Source organism: Calypte anna, chromosome 5A (genome assembly GCF_003957555.1).
Source record: "Calypte anna isolate BGI_N300 chromosome 5A, bCalAnn1_v1.p, whole genome shotgun sequence".
NCBI classification, from domain to species: domain Eukaryota; kingdom Metazoa; phylum Chordata; class Aves; order Apodiformes; family Trochilidae; genus Calypte; species Calypte anna.
Genome location: NC_044251.1, coordinates 22,321,224 through 22,347,109, shown reverse-complemented (window position 1 = coordinate 22,347,109; position 25,886 = coordinate 22,321,224). Strand labels below are relative to the sequence as shown.

The following is a 25,886-nucleotide window of genomic DNA, read 5'->3' as shown; positions in this document are numbered from 1 at the left end:
GGATAATTTTCTACTCTCTTTCCCCATCCCACTCGAGATCACCCTCTCAAGCACCCTGCCTGAAAGGCATCTCCCAGCTCCTGGAGACCACCACAAGCTCATGCTGCTCGTCTCCGACACAGAGATATGGAAGAGTCTGAGGGAGTCATAGCAGCATGGCTGCCTAAATCATAAATTCTAGAAGGAGGAGGATGAACTTAAGTCAACACTGTGAAACTAAGATTAGTTGTCTCTCTGTTTTTTAAGCTCTTTCTGGTAATTTTCAAGATGAAGTCATCTTTTTGATTCAGCTAATGAACCCTGAATTTTGTTCTGCAAAATATGAAACCAATCACATCCCACTTTTTTATTCCTTCTTCACTTTTTTCTCTTCAGAACAGTTCTAGGATTTTCACTGAAATATACAAGGTTTTTCTTGCCCTAAATGTGCAGTTTTCACTAATTAAACTATCACGCAAGAAAAATTTTCACTGGTTTTGATGTACCCAAGACTTTGAAATGACCTAACATACACTGATTTGGAAGCTTTTTCTTCCGTGGACAGTCATTAATGAAGTGGGGTTTCAGTTAACACTAATCCCCCAGTAAAATTACCATAATTTTGAATCTTCTTGTAGTTTTTTTACTTGAAAGTCTATTTCTTTCCACAGTTAGAGAAATTATTTTGTTGCCCCAGATCTCTAATGGTAGTAAAAGGCAACTAAAGTCCCAGACTCCACTCCCACTGTTTGTGCAGACCTCAGATGTCAGTACGGAGCAAATCAGCTCCACCAAAATAATCAAATCCACCAAAAAAAAAACCTTCTCAAAGCTTATAGTTACCCAAGCAGCCAGTTTCAATCTGAACCTCAGGGATCATTATGAAAACAACTGTAATTAAGGTTTTGCATCTATTCCCCAATGTTCCACAGCTGAGATTATTATATCAGCTCCTGGGTAACAAGATTGCAATGTAATAAAGATACGTCCCTGTTTACAGCTAAACTCCACTGGAGATCAATAGGTAGCCTTCTTCCAATGACAGCCAATAGTTAGTATATTAGGCAGCCTGCGAACAAGAACCTCCTTCAGGACCTCTGACACCTCCTGCCTTTGCTTTTCTGTTAATAATTTCCATTGCAAAAGCAGGATAAGCATACAAGTTGTCTGTCTCTACCTACACACCTCAGCCTCCCCCCTGATGTAGCCTCAGGCTCCAAGGCTCAAAAGCCAAAAGAAAAAGAAAATTCTAGCACCATCTGCATCCCTCTACCTGTTGGCATTCTCTCAGCTACCTGCACCCTGTAAATATTTTATGACATTCATTTCTCCATGTTAATGACTGTAATCTTAAAAGTAGCTTTCTGTCTAAGGTGTATATAAACATATATATATTTAAATCTTAAATAAAATACAATTAGGCATATTTAATTAGTCGACTGAGAGAATCTGACACCAGGTTTTGATCTACTGGTGCTGGCATAAATCTCAAGCTACCTCATTTAAAAAAGAAGAAGAATTTGGTATTTATAAATAAGCATTATTGGAAATGAAGTCTAGTCCATAAAATACCGAGACCAACTTAATCTCCATCTGTTTTTCACCCATTAACAGACTCCTCTTTGCAAACTGTTTTCTACGTAAGCAGCCTTGGAAAATCACCTTGAGGACCCTACAGGAATAAGAAGGCAATACAGCATGTACTATGAAAGACAATTCCATGCTACCTGAGAAAGCACTAAGAGAACCCTAACCCACCTCAATTATACCATTACAGCCCACTTACCATATATCAGATTTAGAGCAATGGCTTAAAAGCACAGTTATCTAACTGTGAAGATAGGAGAGCAGACAAAACCCAGAAAGGGCAAAAAATGGACTAAAGTTTATTGCAAAGCAGAGTTCCCATACAGGACATTAGTCCCATTATAGGAATCACATTTTCATAAACCATGGTTATGGCACATTCATAGGGAAATGGAGGCAACCATCAAAGCCACCTGTGCTTTTACCTTAATTGGTGACTAGGGTATCCTATTGCAGATCAAGAGCAACAGCTGCAAGTTTAACAGGCTTTTGCAAAGGTTTTTTCCCTTCTCTGCAAAAGTACACATTCCATCTGCGTGCCATGTGGCACAAAATACTTCCTGGTGATAATACCCTAGGTGGTATGAGATTAATCTCGAATATTTGGGCAGTACAATCGAGGATACAATACAAGGCAATTTCATAGCACTATGAAAAAAAAAGAAAAAAAATCCACTCAAAATAGTGATCCTCAAGCTCAGAGAAACTATTATCTTCAAAACCCAACACAAGATACACTGCCCATCAGCTTCCAAATTCATTATTGCCTCAGCTTCTGTGGAGCAACTGATACAGGAAGAAAAGACTCTTTTAAGACTGAAATTGATCCTTCAAACCTATTTTGGTGTTTTCCTGAGTTTTTACATTTACTACTTCTTAAACCAAGCCAACATCTGCAGATTACAGGAGAAAAGCTACATTTAAAATTAATCAAATCCTTGTTTCACTTCAAAATTTAGAACACTTAATTTATTGACATACATTTAGTGGTAAAATGCACCTACAGATCACTGTTGGCAAATGGAGCTTGGGATGACATTAAAAAGAGAAACCTCTGCTCAGCTCTACCACATTTCTGTTACTGCTGTCAACTTGCATCAGTGTCTTATCAGAGATCACACCCTGGGTGTGCCATTACTGAAGGAACAGTTTCAGAGGCCAGCTCTTTCATGGGGCAAAATACCCAGGGACAGAGTGCCAGTCATTCAGCTATTAATAACACAAAAAGTGATAATGATTGCCTTGACTACCAAAAAGTACCACTTAAAAAAATACTGTCAAATACAGCAGAGATCACAAGGAACAAAATTGTGTCAAGAGCCTTCTGTGACATGTTTATGGAAATGGCATAGCTGCTGAGCAGTGTCAGGAAGAGAATTAAGTAACTGCTTGAACTGCACAAAGGTTGATAACGAAGCTGTAATCACTGCCAAGCGTTAAAAAATCTCTCTCCTTCCATCCTATTGAAGTCTGTAGCATGGCTGGACCATAGCTTATGTGCTGACAGCAGCCAGGTGTGCACAGATATCAGTGACTGATTGCATCCCTCATCCTAAATGCTACTTGTGCCAAGCTGTTGAAGCAATAGTAATTAAATTACACACTAGAGACCTAGCTGCATTTTGGGGATCACAAAAGGATAAAGTTAGCTAGCCTTCACAATTGGAAAAAAAAAAAAAAAAAAAAAAAAAAAGGAAACACTTTTCTGTCAGGGCACCTTGAGAAGCTGAAAGATGCAGAAGCAATTCCAAAAAGCATGTGTCACTCAAATTCCCCCTTTCTCACCCAGAACAGGGACACTCAAATTTCTCTCTTGATGGTGACAATATTACCCATTCTGAAGAGTCCCAAAAGAAACATGGGGCAAATAAGCTCTTGATCTGCAGCCTGAACTGATGTTTTACAGCTGTTACTCAAGGGAGGGGAAATGCTTTTCAGTACAAAGAAAAGCAGCAAGCACTCAAACCACTCAAGTGTTAAAGCTATTATGTAGTGGGTCATTACTAAGCACCGGAGAAGTACACGTCGCTTTAGTAACAAGTAGCACTAGATCCTTGCCCTTAAGGTGTTAGTTCTTGGAGATGCAACACAAATGAAAGTAAATAGTTGTAAAGAAGGGTAAAAGCAGGGATCACAACCCAAATTGCAACAGTCCAATTTACATTACGTATTAAAGTATACAGTTGCATTTCCCTCCCCTTTTATCCTAGTTCCCAGAGGATGAGGTCATTCAGAGACACCAAAGGCTTACAGTCAGAATTGAAAATGAGCCATCAGCCAGAAGACACTCGTTACAGTGCGGGTAAAAGAGCACTGAGTAAGCGAGGGCAAAGCAGGAGCAGGGAAGAAAGAAAGAGGCAGGGTGCCTGACCTCTTGGAATGAAGCATGATTCACTCAAGACAAATCAAAGGTGACTCTTGCTTCATGTAGGGCGGATGTCTCTGTGGTATCAAAGGCAAATCCCTAAGCGTGCTGATATTTAAACAGCTAACTGGTTCAGCTATGCATAGCTAATGAAGTCTATGCACATTTATTTTCTACACACTAGCAACCTCTTGCTCTCTGACTCAGTAAGTGATAAGCTGGGTGCTTTAGAAATGAATGGGTGCTAATTAAACATGAACAACGAAGAGGGCTTCTGTTAAGTAAAGCAAGCTGAGTGCCAGCATTGACATTAAGGGAGGTCACGAAGTCTGGACAAAAATTGGCCCAGATAGTAAAAAAAAACCAAAAAAAAAACTGAGGGAAAGAAAATAGGGTCCATCTCCCAACCGGGGGTTTGAATCATTCCATGGAGATAGCTCTAACTGCTCAGTAGCACAGACAAAGCAAGCATGGAGTGCCAACACACAGAGCACAACAGAGTAAAGCCCTTATCATCAAATAATGTTCCTTTTCTAGCCATTTGCCCTGCTACCACTCTCTTCTAATGACTATTCTGACATGCTATTTAAGTAGGGGTGAGGGCAGCTGATTCTACCACCTTATTTTTGCAAACTAGTCTACAGATTATGCTCCAGAAGTATCAGTCTAGTTAGGTACTCATCCACTTACACAGAGGCGTAAAAAAAGGAAAGGCACTCATGAAAGAGGGATGTGTCTGCTCTGACATCCCTGGCATCCCTGGCATGATTCTATGATCTCACTTAGAACACACAAGAGGCAGAGAGGCCAGCTGCAGTCTTCCTCATTCAGTCCAGAATGCTCTATACTTTACTCTGAAGTATTTGTCTTAGGCTTGGACTGATAATTTTTACATCCTTCTTTTTAAGTTGAGGACAAAAGAAAAATATATTGTCTACTGAGTAAGCCATTATGATTACAAAACTGAAGTTATCAAAAAACTCTTCCTGTGAGAGTGCTAAATGAATGAACAAAATAGCAAAGTCACCGTGACTCCCTTTCCCACTAATCCTTTCATCCTCCAAATGCAATTCACACACAGTTGAAGCATGTAGGTTATGCATCTTATGGTAAGGGATCTTGGAAGTAAAGATAAAAATCTCACAAAAAGAACAACAGCCCTATATATTACCTCTGTCTAAGACAAAAAACAAGCATAACTTAACCAAACAATCACACTGGGAGGTCAGAGGATTGTTCTGCTTATCAACAGGCTCTTTGAAAAGCATGCAGACTGCAAGTACATGAAGAAACACACACAAGAGGACAAACATGGGTTGTGTTTTCTTTTTGCCAATCAAATGGAAAACATCTTTTTAAACCAGGTGGATATTATAACCCAGAGTTTATAAATGAATGAATAATAACCCCCTTAAAAAGCCAATCCATAGTCAGCAGATGGACTCAACAACTGTTTAAACAAAACCAAGAAGCTGTTTGAAAAAGTGGTTTATACTCTGCTTGCACTAGTCATTGCTGCAAGCTATTGATCTTTTACAGACGAATAGCCTCCATTATCACATACTTGTGTTAGCTTGGCAATTTCTCCTGGAAAGCTTGACCCTAGGTGTCAGGCATTTGCATGAGGCACTGAGTAACAAGCAGTTTTCCATGATCTAGCTTGACATACATATACCATGCCCATTAGCTAGATTGCTGAAGCCTATATTTTATGAGTCCTTTCTGCACAGAAAAGAAAATGACATTGTTTGACCAGGTAGACATGAACAGGAATATGGTAAGGAATCTGTAAAGCTGTTCAGAAAGCAGCAGTTTAAATATATGTCACATCCCAGGTCACTTGGAAGTCTTTAACTACCATGTATTCACCTTGTAACGTGGTGAAGAGCAGTAACAGGACGGAGTTCATCCCAGCTGCAAGATACTACATTATCATTGTGGCTTCACTTCTAATGCTGATACCTTATTTGCTGAAAGTCACCCATTTGAACAGTCTAGGCAACAGTCTGGGAAACCAAAGCTGATTAATATTCCTAAGCATCAACTGAAGTATATGTTGCAGTTCAAATGTTTGCTCTGTGATCCAATCCCAACCAGGAGGGGGAACTGGGGAAATGAAATGGGTTGAAGTGAAAACAGATTTAATAGAATAATAATAATGAAGTAATATTATAGCCAATGCTAATATGAGATAAAAAGCTATAGTCAGCTCCAGACAGTTGTGAACTTTGAAATTTTAGCTCCAAACTTCCTTGTGATCTTCCTGATCTACAGTGAGGGTGATGTTTATCATATGGAACACTTCAACTGGCCAGATTGGGCCAGCTATCCTGGGCTATGCCCCTACTAGTCCACAGCACCTGCATGGTTCAAAACCACCCTCGACCTTGATCATTACAGAAACCAGCATACCAGAGCATCTTACCGGGTTTCTTCCCACAGAATTGGGCTCTGCAGGCTCTAAAAACTGCTGTTTCTCTTAAGGCAAAAATTAATTTAGAGTTCTGTCCCAGAAAAAACAGGGCATTATATTAATTCTTATTAATTCTGAAAATAGGTTGAATGCCTGAATTTATTGAATGAGATGCTCAACTAATTAAAACATCTCTAAAGCCTGAAGAACAAGAGATTATTTTTAAAAGTTAAGAACTGATCTTAAAAGGCAAGAAGAATGGAACCAACATATCCCAAATAGTACTGTTACTTCTATTTCTACATATCTTTGTAGTATTAGTTCAGGCTATTATGTAGGTCAGATCTTTAAATTCACTTGTGTATAACAAACTCCCTAAAGAAATTTGAAAGCAGGAGGTATCTTTTTCTGATGTTTTGTTTTGCTAACATTGGCACAAGAAATTATACAACTCAAAATGAAGCATAAGTTAATATGTTTATTAGCATATTAACATAAACATATTAATTTATGCACCCTTGCTTCCATTAATATTTGTTCTGAGAAAACTTGATTCTTAAAGTGTAAAGAACACCTAAAATAGAATTACACAGCAACAGCTAAAAATTAAGGTTGCATCATCACTTCCATTAGGAGTTTAAATCCTTGTCTAGTTAAACACTAGTGACTGTACAAATGTGTACAGATGTACAGTGTGAATCTTTGCCACTTGTGCTTCTCCATCTTTCAGAAACAGAGGTTCCAAGCCAGTTGAATCTGAATTGGGAAGCTTAATGTCCCAGTCCTGGGAAAAAAATTAAAAGCAAAATCATATTGGTCCATAAAGCTTTCTTGGATAATGATAAAACTGAATGACTTGGCAAGTTTACTCTAGCAAATAACAAATCATGTTTACTCTCCATTTAGTAGGGATGATTTAAAAGGACCATCAAGAATAAATGAAGATAAGACCAGACATGCCTGTCTCAGAGACATTGAAATATTCTGCATCAAACACACAGAAATGCAAACTTTCCAGTATGGATGCTTGAGGTGAGTAACAGAAAGGGAAAGACAAAATATATTCATTAAGTCTTTTTTTTGCTACTCTTTCCATTGTGCAAATCTAGACATGTTCTATTGATTTCAATATTCCATATTTACATCAGGGAGACACCACAGTTTGCTCATAAAGTGGAAATAGCAAACTACTAAATTAATAGAATTAGACTCCTATGACAAAAAAAAACCAAACAAAAAAAACCCAACAACAACAACAACAAAAAAAACTCAAAAAATCAAAGAGCCTGATGTATTTCTGAATAGGAAGATTTCAGGTTACACAGTAGTTGTTTCCTCCAGCCATTACTTCCACTAAAATCCAGTTTAAAGAATATTTAATTCTTTAAATTAAATTAAAGAATAATTTAATTAGAATATAACTGCCTGTATTTCCATTGGACCAGGATATAATAGCAACCATATCTAACAGACAGGAACAAGAAGAAAGACTTCTCCCTTTCCACAACCCAACACCACTTCATAACTTCCTCAGACAACCAGGAGAGCATATAGATTCTCTGATATATGGCAAAGATTTAAGAAACAAACAAAACAAAACAAACAAAACCAAACAAACACACAGGAAAACCCAACAAAAAATGATATACGTACTTTTTGAAGATCCTGGAAGAAGTCTCGTGTTCCAGAAGGAGTCCTAGTGACTTACCTTTCCAGACCATTTGAAACATGTTCCTGTCAGCATTTCTAAATCACAAGCCAGGCTTTATAACTGGGAGGTTGGCTACTGTGTTGTCCACATCACTCTCACTCATATCAAATCCCTCTCTATGCTCTGCATGGTTTCCAGGTGCCAGCTCTAAAAAGCAGCAAGGTATCCCCAATTACAGACAGAGCAACCTGGCTTCCTGAGACTAGAGAGCCTGCTCTAAGTCATTAGCAAGAGTATAACAAGGGCACTGCCACATTCTGGAGCTGTGAAGCCCAGCACATTAGGAACAAAACTGACAGCATCAATAATCTCTTCAGAGATTTCCTGGACATGTACTTAAATGCAGTCCAATGGGGTTCAAAGTAGCATTCCTTTTACACAACAGGTTTATAATGGGCTCTGCTTAGCAATTCTAAACTGAATTACTAAACACAAGTAGAGTGAGAATGGAAAACTGGGTGTTCAGTTGAAAAAAGAAAACCAAAACAAAAATACAGAAAATCAGAGCCAAATCTTGTGTCTCTACTATGAAATCTTCCAAACCTAAAGGAATAATTTGGGTTCCAAAAACCCAAAATCAAATGTGGCGCTACAGTCTACAAATCTGTATCTGAACTCTTCTTACACAGCCCCTGACTATGTATGAATCCTTCCCGGTATCTTTTTGAGAGAATTATGCTGGGAGAAAAGGGAGACCAGTGCAGACAATGTCACATTATATAAATGACTCAGAAAAGCAGGATTTTGAGACTTCAGCAGAAACAGACTGTGACTACATATTAAACAGTGTGTCAGATGTGGCATCAACACAGTCCCATTTCAAACTTATGGCAGAAGAGTTGCAGATATGACAGTTGTGGCACCAATATCACACGTGCCTTGCTGGTTCCACTAATAAAGTCTGCTCTTAATGAAAAGCAGCAGCTTGTGAGATGTAGGTAGTCAGAGTGGACTGTAAACATCTTTTCTGCTCTTAAAATTTACACACACAATTAATCAAATTATTGAAGCCTCCTATTATGCTTCATAGAGCACTAACAATGTGTTCGTTTGTTTGCATCCTCAGAATGGAGGAGGAGAAGGGAACTGTCATCTTAAACAATGAATTAGGGAGGGAGTAGAGCCAAACTGATCTGCTCCTTCCAGGCAGAAGCAAAGGCCATATCAGAATGATCAGAGAAAATCTCTGAAAGCTGATTATCTGTCCCCCAAGTAAAAGCTTCAGGGTTTTGTTCAATTATTTTATCAGAAAGCAAATCAGATTTATTTTATCTTAATATTAATTGGCCAAGAACATAATCCAATGTATTGAGATGAAGCAAATCAATATGCCAAGAAGCATAACACTGTTGCTGTACGTTGAATTGCCCACCTGCTTTTAAGTCAACATTCTAACAAACACTACCCAGTATTTCATCTGAGCATACAGCTAGTAATTCAGTAGACAACAATCTAGAACACTGTTAAGCAGTTTTACATGGATTCCACATCTTTGTCACCAAGATTTGCATGAAAACCTCAAAGCATAATTCAGTTCACAAAATCTAGTCCTATGTACCTATTTTGTACCTATGTACAAAAATCGGTACCTATGTAAATATTACACACAATATTTATGTCATTTCTTGTTTCTCTAAACCAGGAAATTCATTAACATCAACTATACAACACAACAACCACACACCAAATTGCATCTTTTCTTTTTAACAAAGGAAAAAATTAATTGCTGTATATTTCAAAGAAACTTCTGAGAAAAAAGAGTGTGACACTGGGAAAGCTCTATTTCAACTGAAAGTAAAACTCATCCTGTGTTCTCTGTCTTCCATCCATCAGAACTCACTGTCATCAATCCAAAGGAAAAGTCTACTTACGGTCATTACACTGGCTCCCAGAATATGAAGTCATGGAGCAGTCACAGGTGAAGCCTTCCCATTGCTGATTACAGATGCCCTGATTTGCACAGGAATCTTCTTGGCAGGTAGTGCTTGGTCCTGGAGAAGAGATGACAAAGAGGATGAAACAAAGCTGAGATAATTATTTTAGCTCTGATTCATCGTTACCATTACTATCCGGCTCCTTATGCAGGAGACAAAAAATATTAACCAAACATTTTTACATTCTTAGACATGCAAGAAGCTCAGGTAAAATGAACATGAAGACAACTGTGTGCTCCACAACAAAAGAGCAAACTGTAACATAGAACAAGGAGGAATAGTGAACAGCAACATATTCCCTCTTAGGAAGGCCCAAATCATATGTTTGGTTCTTGCTCAAAGAAATTTTATGTACAATATGGTGTGACACAAGGATAGCAAACACTGCCAGGTTGCCATGCTTCCCCGGAAGTTACAGCTCCTTGAAGAAATTATGGCTAAGAAATGGGCCTATGAAATGCTTCCTGCTACCCAAAGAAGCCTGATATGTAGATTCAAACAAGTTTGAAAGCCTGAGTTGGCTACAGCTTTCCATTATTGGTTAGGAAAAAACAAAAAAAAACCACAAAAAAACCTAAGCAAAAAAGCAAAGACTCTGAACAGTCCCATTACAGAGTTGCCTCTGGAAACATGAGTAAAGTCCTCAGAAGGGCATGACATTAGTCCATAACACTTCTCTATTCCGGATGCCACAGCCTTTGGGGAAAGCAGAAAAGGAAGCAGCCACAGAACAGCTTTTGTTGTTCTGTGATTTGGAGCTAACAGTTGCTATCCTGCTCAGATAAACCTTGCCAAGACACTACACAAGCAACTGGCAAAAAATCGGTCAGAGACTGTCTGAATGACAACTCGTATGTCATCCACAAAGTGGGAGCTGGATTCTGAATCACCTGAGAGCAGAGGTAAAGCTGTAAGCCATAGATCATAAGAACATGTCTTCAGAAGTTACTTCCTGGGAAAGCATTTTATCTTCAGCATTCTAGACAAAGGTGTACTGCCTCTATTGTGCAGTACTTCAAATAAAACATACAACTATACTTGACATACCTACACTTCTATTTCCTGCACATGTTGGAAAATAAGACCAAAACAAAATAGAGTAGATAATAGAGGATCAAATGGCTAGGCTGCCACTTCCAGTCTAGGAAAATAGCATAAAGATAGAGTAGTGACTGTTCTACGCATCCCAGAAGCTTCTATCACAGTCTTTGTTAGGAACAGCAATTTAATGAGGCTCACCTATTCTTCACCATATCAGTGCTACCATCTGTCCTTCATAGGTGACCTAGGACACACCAAAGTGTAAGAACAGAGTACCTGCTCTTACTAATAGATCATTTTTCCCCACTGCAAAAACAGAACAGGTGAATTTCAGTAGTTTTTTAGCTACCTGTGCTTCTTGATATCTCTCCTGCAACGTGAAGGAACATGACTATCTGTACATAGAGAATTTAACTGAACATTAACAAAAAGCTTGAGTTTCTCCCAAGATCTGCTACAGTGTTAATAAAAACACACAAACCCAAACCAAACAAAAAAACCAAAGCCTCTAGGTAGAAGCATAAGTGCGGATAACAAAAGGAGACAACAAATCCCTGGAAGAAAAATCTACTATTGAAAAGAGGGGGCAGCAGCAGCCACAGCAAGAAAACTTGTTACCATACTGAAAGAAAGTTGAGCAGTATTTTCAACAGTTTTTCTTCCCCTCCACCTCTTCTTCCCACCCACCTGATTCTCATTTACAGCTGTCTGAATCCCAGTGGTCTCACTGGCACAGTGTGAAGTTAACAGATCACTTACAGGATTACAATGATGCTGACAGACTTGACAGTGGGGGCTGGTGGGCACATGTATGTACATGCTTCTCTCTTGCCTTTATACTTATAAAAGACATGGATATGTGTATATAGATACACATCTGATCCAATTGGGGTCTAACACTTGCTTTAGCCTTACTCTGGCCCTGTACCTTGCTATCCCATTATCTAACCTTTACCCCTACATATGAACGCCAATAGTCCTAGAGATACAAGCAAGCTATATGTATATATATTTAAAATAAAAAGCAATTGTGACCCTATGGAAACTTCCTAGAGCATAAACTGTAAACATCATTACAAAGAAGCATTTGTTTACTCAAGGAGTAAGACTACACAAGGCATAGTACTTGTGTCTAGAGGTGCTTGAGGAAAGCCCAAAGAGCCAAAGGACTTGAATTCACAACCAATTATGGTTTCTGAACTGTGTTTTACAGAAACTGAATGTAAAGATGGAAAAACTACTTTCATAACAGCCAGGGAAAAAAAAGAAAAAAAAAAGGGAATTTTGAAAGCCTGACAATACCACAAGGATCTTCAGAGTCATTTGAGATGACAGCACAGCACAGATGCTGGGTATTACCTTTTGCCTCACACCTTAGTACTTTGAGCCATTTCCATGGTAAAAGGATCTTTGTCTCACTCAGAGTCACCTACTCCTGCTGCTTACAGTCCTTGCCTGATGTCATAATCCTCCATCTGTGGCAACAGAATTTTATTCAGAACAACTAACAGGGATGTCACAGGGAATTAGGATTTTGGAATATTAAGCAAAGCAACAGAAGCACAGGAAGGCTTACAAAACATGAACGCTCTGTTACCACACACATGCCCTTTAGCACTAATGAACAAGGAAAGAGAAGATGACAAACAATTTATATATGCATCACTAGATTTGGTTCTAAAATATAACTGCCATCAGGGTTAAGGTCTTATTTTTAATCTCATTACTTTGGCAACACTTATAGCAGGCAAGGTATTTAAAAGCAAAGATTCAGAACTGGTCTTCACATAATAATCCAAGATAAATCTGATAAATCACACTATCCTGTTAATGACTAAAATATGCATGGTAACTTAATTTTTCTCCTTTATTTTCCAACACGTTGACAACACTTTCTATTTCTATTAAGTGTACTTTTGTTCAAAGGCCTAGTTTTTCTTTCCTATTTGTAGCTGGGCTTGGTGAATTGTCTTCTTCATGCCACAGGCACCGTAGGCAGGGGAATGAGTGAGAAGCATATACAGAAAAGAACTGGAGAAGCCTACATTGAAGAAAAGCATCCCTGACAGCAGCAGTAGGACTTGCTCTGTTTCCCTCTGTCCAGACTAAGCCTACAGACTGTCCTGGGTTGAAAGGACTGGGACAAAAGCCCTGCCTACAATTGTACTGACCTGGTACTGCCCAGGACACCCCCAGCAGCTCCCGGGCTGTGGCACTCAGCATGGGGGAGCAGCTGTGCCTATCGGGAGGAGAGGGGGTGTCAGGTGACCCAAATGGACCAATCACAGCGCTCCTGTCCATGGCGCTCAGCATAAAATGGCTCCCAAGGCAGCCCTCTGCTGGCTGCTCTCGCTGCGCTGATAGCTGGGTTGAGGCCTCTCTGATATTCCTGCTGCTCCTCCTTGTTTCTTCACTGGAGAAGAACATCATTCCCTGAGAGAAGCTGCCTTCTCCTGCCTTCCCAGGCAGGATGGGCTTGGTTTCTAGAGATGTTGTGGACTTTCATGGAGACCCTGGGATTTCAGTACCCCCAAATCTGCTGCTGAGTCCAGTGTGGGACTTCTCTGCTTGGAAAGTAATTACCAGCTGAAGAGTGTGGCTTCCATATTTACATATATTTCTAATTCAATGTGTTCATTATTACTTTATTAAATCTATCCTATATTTTTCTTCCAACCTTGAAGTCTCTCCCCTCAACTCCTTTTTTAATCTTCCCCCTTGGAAGGGCAGTTGGGGGAATAACAGAGAGTATCTGTCACCTTGTTATTAGCTAAAACGTTCACTGAACAGAGATGGCTCCTTAGGAATATAGATGGCAAAGCAGAACTCTTCAAGAATGACCATTTGATCTCTATTTCTGCACTTATGATTTCTAATGGAAGAGGTCAGTATGTGAGGACTTGCAGAATCTGAGATCATTTTGGGCATTCCTACCTGAGAAGGAGTCTAGTATTATACTTTTCTTCCACGTTACCTAGCTAGAGCTATGGAGTGTTTATTAGTTTTACCACTAAGGATTTGAAGAAAGTCACATTAGAAGAGTACAATAGGCAGATCTCTTATTCATACCCTGCATTGCTAAAACTGCCATGTTTCATCCCCCAGGCGGGTGACTTTCACTGGAAAGAGGACTCATTCCTCCTGTATCATTTGAAAGCTCTTTGAAGAGAAAGGAACTTCAGGAATGAAAGACAATATTGTGCTTCTTATTTTTGAGTTATATGAGGAATCATTTTCTTTATACAATGGATGCAGGATTAAAACAACTGCATTGTGCATTGGTCATTAGTAGCAATAAGCATTAAGCTAAGAAAATCATTCTTGGTCTTGCATGTAACACTGTCCTTCACACATCGAAAATTCACTTCTATTGAAAGGGATCTACCATTTGAGTCAACATTATTTTCTCAGTAAGATGAAGATCTGCAACGGTCAAGGTTGACTGGCACCACAGGACCATTTTCATTCTCTGTTTCCCCCCTCTGTTTCATCCTTTTTCCTTGTACACTCAAAGAGGTTAGGAAGAGATAGGAAAGTAAAACACACAAGGTATCTTTACTGTATTTGCAGGAAAAGGTGCTGCTTTTGTCCTATAGTTCCTAAACTGCAAATGCCATCAAGCACTGTAACATTTCTACCACTACTGGTCAGATGATATGTTAGGCAATTTATACCTACAATATAGCTACAATATACTTCTGTCAGCACTCGTCTTTCATCACTAGCAATAGTCTGTTTTGTTTTAATTCCATGTGTAGGCCCTGTACTGCTCTGAAAGGCATCAGGTCTTGGAAACCATATGCATTAGGCAGAATAAAAATCTGTTTCAGGACTCACTCTTAGTGCAGGTTAGGGAGAAATTAAGTTAATCCATCTTAGTTTTCCAATTTTAGAATAACTTGGGAAAAAACCCATTTGTTTCTGAGTAAAAAGTGTGCAAAATTGAGACTGAATCTCATTAAACCACGACTTCAGTCAGTGGGCCATTTCTCATATACTGTAACTGTCAAACATCAGTGGTTGGCACCTACTTGGCACAAAAGTAAGAAAATAAAGTATAAAGATTCAATGCATGATTCAGAAAGTTAGATTCTGTATTATGAAAGTAACTTGAACTTAGCAAACTAGAACCAAAAAGCCAAAAAGTATTTTCAAGGCCTGCAAGGCCAGCTCTTTGAGCTCTATCAGTTTCAGATTTTGTTGAGAACTCATCATCCCTTTCATCACCTAAATGAAGTTAGACATCTGGCAGGTTCCATATTTAAAGTTATCCGTTTTGCAGTCCTCTGAAAACACAGCTACTTATTCCAGTGTGTCACCAGAACCTGAACTCTTCATTCACCTCATGTCAGTTATGGCACCGAGTCCTTCTGTTCCAGACAGTGGCTGATCTAAACATTTCAGGGACTGGGACAAGTTAAAGTAATAAATATGCAAGCCTCCCATGGAAAATACATTTACTTCAAGGTGACAAGAGAAAGGAATAGGCAGCAATGGCAATCCACAGAGGATGGATGTACAAGGTGGTGTGGTTTTTTTTAACTTTCATGAAACCTATCATATACCTATCTTCGCCTCTCTTGCTAACCTGACACTCTCCATCTCTAAACCAACATAAAAGGTCTTGAGCAAAGTGTTCATACACAAGCTGGTGAGGAAAGTACAGAAATAAAATACCAACCCAAGCCAAGCAAAAAACCCAAACACAACCAGGTGAGTTAGCTGCATAAAAGGGAGCATGCTGGGACCTGAGGAGCAACAAGGGAATGAAAATGAAGTAGAGGAAGTAAACAGGTTTCAGACATTAAGATACAGAAACCAAAAACAGAAAGGAAAAGCTGAAAGGGCTGTATGTGAACAACAAAACACAGTCAATTGTGAAAATACCCTTCCCCACTGCAAATCACAGCCGTACAAAAGTACCAGGCCTCATGGCCCATTCTGAAATAGCCAAATCTAATTAGCAAAGGTTGGTTTCCTGAAAAGCCAAAAACAAACATTTCCCCTTAGGCTTCAATGTGATCAGGTGTCTTCATTCAAAGGGCAAAGAGTTAAGACCTCTGCAACAATATGAGCTTGAGCTGGGATAATCTCCACAGCTGTAACAAGCCTTTAGGTTCTCAGGACTCTAAACAGAGGACCCCTTCTTCATGTTGCATCCATTTAAATGCACATCAGAAGCAGGAACTCCCAGGCATCTATTCTAAATTCTGATGGACACACAAGTGATTAGAAAGAACAGTAGTGGCTGTGGACAGAGAGACACAATAATTGCTGATGCAATTGCTGATGCCTAACCCAAATTCCCTGCCACCATTTGAAGAGACTGCACAGAACAGCTGTATCCTAAAGCTATTTACACCCCAATGTACACAGTAAATAGAAAAGAACTCTCTGAAGCACATGATTAAATCCACTAAAGCTTAATTACAGTGATATATAAACTGTTGAGAAGACTTGTCTGTACCTCAGAAACAGGAACACCCTACAAGCTTTCTCCCACAACAGAACCTTACACTAAACCTGTGGCTTAGACACAAAATTTCAAGTTGAGCAATCCAGCCTGTCCAGATCTCTCTGTAGAGCCTTTCTGCCCTCAAGGAGATAAACATCCCTGCACAACTTGGTGTCACCTGGAAACTTACTGAGGGTGCACTCGATCCCCTCATTCAGATCATTGATTAAGGTACAAAAGAGAACTGACCCCGACACTGAGCCCTGTGGAACACCACTTGTGACTGTCACCACATGGATTTAACTCCATTCACTACAAACCTTTGGGCCCTGCCATCCAGCCAATGTTTGACCCAAAGAAGCATAAACCTGTCCAAGCTATGAACAGCTAGTTTCTCCAAGAGAATGCTGTGGGTAGCTGTGTCAAAGGCTTTACTAAAATCTAGGTAGTCCACATCCATTTTAACACTATCCACAAGGTCCTCAACATTTTCATAGAATCACAGAATAGAATCATAGAATTGGCTGGGTTGGAAGGGACCTCAGAGATCATCAAGTCCAACCCTTGAACCACCGTTGCTGTTGCTAGATCATGGCACTAAGTGCCACATCCAGTCTCTTTTTAAATATCTCCAGGGACGGAGAATCCACTACTTCCCTGGGCAGCACATTCCAATACCTGATCACCCTCTCCGTAAAGAAATTCTTTCTAATATCTAACCTAAACTTCCCCTGGCACAACTTAAGACCATGCCCTCTTGTCTTGTTGAAAGTCGTCTGGCAAAAGAGACCAACCCCCACCTGGCTACAACCTCCTTTCAGGTAGTTGTAGAGAGTGATGAGGTCTCCTCTGAGCCTCCTCTTCTCCAGGCTGAACAGCCCCAGCTCTCTCAGCCTCTCCTCATAGGACTTGTGCTTGAGTCCTTTCACCAGCCTAGTTGTCCTCCTTTGGACCTGCTCCAGGACCTCAATATCCTTCCTAAACTGAGGGGCCCAGCACTGGACACAGGACTCGAGGTGTGGCCTCACCAGCGCTGAGTACAGGGGCAGAATCACTTCCCTGGACCTGCTGGCCACGCTGTTCCTGATACAGGCCAGGATGCCATTGGCCTTCTTGGCTTCCTGGGCACACTGTTGGCTCATGTTCAGCTTCCTGTCAATCCAGACTCCCAGGTCCCTTTCTGCCTGGCTGCTCTCAGCCACTCTGTCCCCAGCCTGTAGCTCCCCATGGGGTTGTTGTGGCCAAAGTGCAGGACCCGGCACTTGGCCGCGTTGAACCTCATCCCATTGGAATCAGCCCAACTCTCCAGTCTGTCCAGATCCCTCTGCAGAGCCCTCCTGCCTTCCAGCTGATCCACACTCCCCCAAAGCTTAGTGTCATCTGCGAATTTGCTGATGGTGGACTCAATCCCCTCATCTAAATCATCAATGAAGATATTAAACAGAACTGGGCCCAACACTGATCCCTGGGGGACACCACTAGTGACCGGCTGCCAACTGGATGCAGCCCCGTTCAGCACCACTCTCTGGGCCCAGCCCTCCAGCCAGTTCTTAACCCAGCACAGGGTGCTCCTGTCCAAGCTGTGGGCTGACAGCTTTTTCAGGAGAATGCTGTGGGAGACAGTGTCAAGCGCTTTGCTGAAGTCCAGGTAGACCACATCCACAGCACTCCCCTCATCCACCAGTCGGGTCACCTGATCATAAAAGGAGATCAGGTTGGTCAGACAGGACCTGCCCTTTCTAAACCCGTGCTGGCTGGGTCTAATCCCTTGTCCATCCTGCAGGTGCTGTGTGATTGCACTGAGGATGATCTGTTCCATAACCCTGCCAGGCACTGAGGTCAGGCTGACAGGCCTGTAGTTTCCTGGGTCCTCTTTCCAGCCCTTTTTGTGGATTGGCGTGACATTCGCCAACTTCCAATCATCTGGGATGTCCCCAGTGAGCCAGGACTGTTGGTAGATGATAGAGAGAGGCTTGGCGAGCTCTTCTGCCAGCTCCCTCATCACCCTTGGGTGGATCCCATCCGGTCCCATAGATTTGTGGAGATCCAAGCATCTCAGTAGGTCACTGACTGTGTCCTTCAGGATTACAGGGGGGCTGTTTAGATTCTTGTCACCTTCTATAAACTCCAGAAGCCATCTGTCCTCAGGGTAACCTGTCTTACTGTTGAAAACTGAGGTAAAGAAGGTGTTAAATACCTCAGCCTTTTCTTTATCTTTGACAACTATATTTCCGCTCATGTCCAGTAAAGAATGGATGTTTTCCTTGCCCCTTCTTTTGCTGTTGATGTATCTGTAGAAGGACTTTTTGTTATCCTTCACAGAGGTGGTGAGATTCAGTTCACATTGTGCCTTTGTCTCTCTAATTTTCTTTCTACATGACCTAACTATTTTCCTAAATTCCTCCTGAGTAGTTAGCCCTTTTTTCCATAATTGGTAGGCCCTCTTCTTAACCCTAGTTTCTTTCAGAGTCTCCCAATTCAGCCAGAAAATTTTGGCCACCTTGACTATCCCTTTTTACTTAATAATTGTAATAAAAGATGTAAGTAAGAATTTCATATGAGGATCAACAAAAAGAAAGAGCTCTCTCTGCTTTGTAAATATTAGAGACAATCTAGCAAAAAAAATTCTGAAAAAGAACTATGAGAGGTATAAAATTTAGCAGATACAAAAAGATCAGGCATGACCACTCATAGGATTATCAATTATGGATTGCAAAATGCCATCTAATTGCTAAGGGAATTTGTAGTTAACTGAAATTCCAGGACATTATTTCTGTGGGGTTTCTCCCAAAGTTTAAGTTAAAAAAATCTAGCTTCTACCTCCTGGTTTCACTCCTTAATACCATTACTGAAGAATCCAAGTTGGCTTTTTGTTTTGTAAAGATCTGAGGGCCTTCTTTGTTTCTATACAGAGCAGCTGTTTGCCTGGACAATCATAAGGCATTTCAGGAAATCAACCTGTGCTCTTATGGATAGTCAGAGATTGATACAGTCAAACCCACTCAGGTCAACAAAAATCTCCATAATTTTCCATGTCCTTCTTCAACCCAGATATCCCCTCCAGAGGTGCCGGGACTTGTTATTCTGTTCCTGTCTCAGAGGTGTGACTGAATCCATTAAAAGTCACCAAATGTTACACAAAAGCATCTTTCAGTTCAGACCAATACTGGGGAAGAAGAACCTTCTCTACCTTGCAGATCAGCTTTGGTCAACTCAACTTTGTTCGCAAAAAATAAAAAAACAAAAAACCAAAACCCAAAACAAAACAAAAAACCCAAAAACCAAAAACAAACAAACAAACAAAAAAAGCTAAACCAAAATCAGGTTAGTATAAAAGCAGATAAACCTGGGGCACATAAGTTTAAAGAAATAAAAGCAATTGGTATAACAATATCAGGCATCATGCATAATCAATACATGCAGGACTGACAATGTAAGCAGCAAGGACAGAGGGACATGGCTACCTTAGTTACCCAACCAAGCAACAGATATCAAAAACACATACAAGAGAAAGGAAATGCATTTCATTCACACACACACAAACACAAGGTCACAGAATTTGCAAAGCTGAAAACAAAGGAAAAAAAATCTTATTCTTAACACCCATTTCTCAGGATTTACTGATAATTTAATAGAGATTTTGCCTCATTTGAGAAATGCTTAGAATTCAGGGAAGTAAAAAGATCTATTTGTCTTTCATAACATTGATAAATAATGTTTTTCTTTTGTTGCTACATCCAGGCTCTGGATATGAACTTAAGTTTTCTGTCCCTCATAAAAGCACAGATTGGCCTGGCTTTTTGTCCAAAGTGGATTTATTTCCAGGAGATCATAGGGGACTGATAACTCTGGAAAATTACAACCTCTGTTTATCCCAAAACCTGAACCTGACACTGGATGTAAAGTGACAGTGAAACCTCAACCCAACCCCTCACAAGCTGCTGCCTGCTCATGGATTTCAATGCAACCTTAGGAAAAACTTGCATCCACAGGCAAAGGGACAGCTCAGGTCCATACAATCTTTATTGATCTCATCAGATCAGTCAAGAGAAGTGACAGTCATACAAAGTCACTTTTTCACCTGAATGGGAGTGGCTTTGTTGTAGGTGGTCAAATCATAGTCCACATGGCAAAAGAGAATCATAGATCTACCATTAATAACTGACTGAGGATCCAAGTACACTTTCTGAAAATTGCAGGACATAAACAAAACCAAAAAAACACTGATGGTCTTCAATTTATTCACAGGTTTTTAATTTTTTAAAATGGATTCCAGTGCACGAGGAAGTCACATAGATTTTTAATATGTGATACTTTTATTCTAAGTTTTCTCTTTCACCATGGAGAAAGCAATGGACAAAGATGGGAGCACAAGCAGCAGCTCCTGAATTCCTTGCCACTGAAGATTACAATATTATTATTATTACGCAGCACAACAGGAACAACACCAAATCACTGAGCTCACGCTAAAAAGATGGGTATTATAGAAACACATACTCACCTTTATAACCTTATGTTCTTCAAAAAGTTCTAATGTCACATTTGATGTGGAAGAGTGTTTGGTAGCACTGCCTTTCTCCCATTGTCTCATTTTACATTTACAACCCAGTAAATTAGAACTGGCATGTGCAGATGCCATTTCCCGTGGTTCCCATGAATTTTAACATTTTGAAACTTTACTATTGTTTTACAGCCTACAAATGACTCAAGATGGAAATAACCTTCCCTTTCAAGCTAGTCAGATTTTTCTTCCAACTTCTGGAACTGCTCTGCTACACAGAGCCATAAAATCCCCAGAGTGCTTTAATCAAAATGCAAAAGAAAAGGGGGGAAGGGTGGAAAGCAGAGGGGGGTGCATTTCTGCATGCATCCTCTTCGACATCTATTCTAACAAAGTAATTTCTGTGTAACGAGCAAGCATTTTCCCTAACTGCTCCTCATCTTGTTTGCAGATGAGCTAGAGCAAAGCTTGCATTTTTTCCATTATTCCAGTAGCACTGTGTCAACAGAAAACAGAAGTCAAAAGAACAGGAGAGCTGTCCAACCATCATGGAATAAATTAGTATTCCTCTGCTCACTGGGCAACCTTTGATTACACAGAGAAAGTAAAGTATCACCAGATTTGAAGTTTCACTACAGAGCAGATGAAGGGTGAAATCCTTTCTGACATCATCCTGCTGTGAGATTTTAAGCATGATATTAGATTTTCTTTTTTTTCACATACTACTTAGTATGCAAAATGTATTCTGATTATCCAGCCTGTGTCATTCATGCTTTTCATGCAACAGTGGATTTCAAAGGTTAACTGCACTATTTCATGGAAAGCAGCACAAGATTATGATTTTAATGCAGGATCTGGAAAAAGATAAAATTAGGATCAAAAAAGTCTCCAAACATCTGGAAATCTGTCATCCAGTCACTCTCCTTTGGCAGAGTTTTCTATCAGTGGAACAGGTGAAGAAAAAGGTGGAGAGGAAGAAGTCCCATCTCTAAAGCACACAGAAAACTGCCTTGTAGAAGAAATGCAATGTTCTTTAACTCCTGCTGTCAGGTTTCTTTGGCTGGGGACAGGGTGAATGAGTATTTAGAAAGCGCAGCTGGATTTCAGAGAGCTTTAATGCCCATAGTAACATAAGGATGTCCAAATAAAGGAAAGAAACACATAGAAGAACATATGGCATTTTATTAAAGAGGCGAAAAAACAACCCAAATGCAGGAATTACTCGTTAATATTTAGGGCAACATCTTTAAACTCTATGTTGCACATCTGCTTAACTTCTTACAAGCCCAGTGAGGAAAAGGCAGTGAGTCACTGAGTTTTTACTTTTGTGGATGGACTAAGTGTATCAACTTCTCTAGTAGTAAAATCAGAAATGAAGTGCTCAGCAAAAAGGAAATTATTTTAGAAGTCTACAATCAAGGAGGAGCTGATTCAAACCTTAAATTAGCTTACTTTCAAGGAGGAAAGAAGGTCACCTGGAACAACTTCTTCCATCCTCCAGCTCTTCTGTACATACCCATGGTGCAGACATCTTTTCTCTCAAGCTGTCTATGGCTTACACAGAAATGGAAATAGCCTGACTTATTCAAATGCAAGAGTTGTATAAAAAGTTCCAGCCACAGCTCATGAGTTGTTAAGCAGAAGACTGCTCAACAGCATGAGAAAGCCAGGTTATGAAAGAGAGCTTCTTTTCCTCAGTTTCTAATGCTTTGGTAATCTCCAAATTACCAAAGGGGCCTCTACTCACTTCTTCAAAGTGCTCTGAAAGGCACAGCTGAATTTCATACTCTCATCACAAACAGATTAATATTGTGTGCCTGTTTTATTGATCAGGTGACCAATATCTAAAGTAGGTGGCACACTTGCCTGCAAGCTTGCAGTAGAAGTGGGCAACCAAAATGAAGTGTTCTGAGAACTGACTTTGTGTCTTCAGACTGTTTTGTAGCCTGATCCAACACTGACGCAAGGACCATTTTAAAATCTTAACCACTTTCCTACCTCTTGTCCTCTTGTCTCAGGCCCTTTCATTAACCCCCTCTTTTTTCTGGGTGGGGGTGATGGTTGAGGAAAGGGCCCTTTTGTTTCATAGAAGATGGTGATGAAAGCTGCAGATAGCATGAAAGCTAAAGGTATACTGTGGAAAATACATTGGTATGATGACATCATCCCACTATCCTGAAACTTGATTTTTCTCACACTTGTGTGCAGCTCAGAAGAGATCTTACACACTAAACACCAAGAAAGTTTCTGGCTTTATTTGATACCTTTTTGGGAAATAGAAGCCACCGCTACAGATCTGATGAGACCTTCAAGATCAATGAAGACCTGCCTGTTGCTCCCTCAAAATTAGAGATGCAACAATTTCAAGAGTGAAAAAGAAAAAGTAAATAAACCAACAAACACCTGCAAATAAGAAGGGGTGTATGGTGTGGAGCTTTGACTCCATAAGCTCATTTGACATTCCAGACACTCCTAGGTTCCCTTCTTCCAGATAATCACTCACAATATATTTTGCTAAAAGCAATGGTCCAACAGGACACCTCAAATAACAAAACAGTGTGGCAGTTATTATCTAGTCCAGCCCACTCATGATTAAGCAGCACACTTCAAAAGCTGAAACTTAAGTTTATACAGAACACAAGGAAGCTGCATAATTCAAAAGGAAGCTGACAATTCAACTAACAGGATAAAGAGGTTACTTAGCTGAGCTCTTCTAACAAATACCACCACAGATAATTTAAAGAAATCATAGGAATAAAACAGAAAAGCAATCATAGATAAAGTAATTCTTGCCTTGGGTCTTGAACTGCCAGGTTGTTGGGTTATTTACACTATTATACACTATTAAATACCAGACAATCTCAATGTCAAGGCTGCCTACATTTCAGTTAATGACTCCTATACATGGTCTAAGGATGCTTTGGGATTCTCCAGGTCCTAAAGAAAAAACTGTCACCAAAAATAATTTATTTGAGCTTCCTGCTCAAATAGGATCACTGCCTTACCCATCACTGGAACATAGCAAATTGTATAATGTGGTAGATTTGTGTTTTTGGTGTACAGCAAGGCTGAATTATGTTTGAGCACATAAGAGGAACAATGTGGCTAAGAAATTTCAATGGCTTGTTCAAACTAAATAAAAGGTGGTGGAGGATAAACCAAGACATTAAAGAATATTGTTTTCCTAATAAAACTTGTGAATCTTAATTGGTAGTATAGAATAGGGTACTGAAATAAATTAATAGAAAGAAGTATGCAAATAGGATGGGATCACACCATGCAACTGTAGTAGTACTGATCTGTCTTAGGTGGGCAAGTGCTGTCTGCTGACCTACATCTCACTCTCTACTATTCTCTGGGCTTTCTTCTTCCTTGCATCCTTTTACTATATCCTGAGAACAAACTGACAGTTTCAGAGGAAACAGCTGCCCCCTTGTAATCTCCTCTGCTTCTGAAAGCAATGAGGGACAAGCATTAGCAGAAATTTTTCTTACACCACACTTGGAAGGCAAGAATCATATGTGAGGACAAAATCCCATTTCTTTTAGAATGGATGCTCTCATCATGTATGTGGTTCCACTGACCTTCATGATGAAATTAAGACATGCCCTGCCAATCAACATGCAGCACAAATATTCACCCCAAAAGCCTGAAAATGTTTATTACAAACATGTTGGAACATCATGAGATAGCAAGAATTGCTTGGGAATTCAGCCCTTAAAAACGTTGTTACAATTGCACCCAAGATCACTTCAGATGGAAAGAAAATAGGCAGAATTAAATAAAGACCAAATATGCTTAGAGTTTTTCTTTCTTTAGAGAAAGAGGAGATAAGTGTGGCTTTCAGTGGCAGCTAGAACAACAGGCACCAGAAGGTGGCAGTCAAGATAAGAGATGAAGCCTGGGAGATTGCTGTGATTCAAACAAACAAACAAAAACCCCCCCAAAAAACTACCAAAAAGCAAACAAAAAACCAACCAATCAACCAACCAACAACAACAAAAACACCCTATGGCTTTCTAGTGACCTAATTATCAGGATTTTTACTAATCTAAATATATTGGTGAAGAGAATGGCTTACACTTCAGCAGTTCCCTTGGTTACCAAGGAGAGACCACTTAGGAATACAGCACAGGCACCACTTTGCAAGATCAAGTACTTCCAAAGGCAGAGTAAGGGTCATTGACCTCCCCAGCCAGTTTTTTATATCTTTCTCCAACTTTGAATCTTGTCTGAAGTGCTTCATAAAAGAAGGGCAACTCTCATTCCTGACATTTCTAACAACTCAGTCTCCACATTCAGACAGCAGCTGTGCTGGTACCAGGTTGGTACACAGACAAAGTTTGTGCAGCATTACATTTTGGGGGGAGTGGCACTGGTACTACACAACCTCAACAATAGGACACTAAATCAAAGAACTACACTGGGCACAGAGAAGGGAAACATTATAGCTCTAATAAGGGTGTAGTCTTCTGGGAGAGCATGACAACTTTGCTCCTGAGTCATAACCAGATCATGAGGTTAGTTTAGTGAGAGACAATGGGTTAGTATAGTGAGAAGCCCTCTCCAGGAGGAGAGCTAATAGATATAACATAGCCAACATATTAAGCTAATTTTAAATAGAAGAATCACCATAAATCTTTGGCATTTTTGCTCTGCCCTGGATGGGCAAAGCCATGAGTTCTGCTATGCTATGTTCATTTCCACAAGGAACAACATGGTTAACAGGCACTATTAAATATAAAAAAAAAAAAGAGCTGCCTACACATGTGCAGCACTTACCAATGATGTGAAATTAGAGCAGACACTGAGTGAGCTGTGACAGACCACAAAATTCTCATAATTCTCAGTTTTTTTGTGGGAGTGTGGAAGTGTTTTGTCTCAACTTCACCCATTAGTT

At 40.0% G+C, this 25,886-nt stretch overlaps 1 protein-coding gene across 4 annotated transcripts in view; it reads right to left on the bottom strand.

The window, feature by feature from the left end:
• NRXN3 (neurexin 3) overlaps positions 1 to 25,886 on the bottom strand; it is an 897,015-nt gene that overhangs the window by 511,329 nt on the left and 359,800 nt on the right. For all 4 annotated transcript variants that reach the window (XM_030451649.1, XM_030451652.1, XM_030451650.1 and 1 more), the window contains one exon: positions 9,927 to 10,046. In XM_030451649.1, coding sequence (XP_030307509.1) covers positions 9,927 to 10,046 — 120 coding nt within the window. The remainder of the gene's footprint in view (positions 1 to 9,926; positions 10,047 to 25,886) is intronic.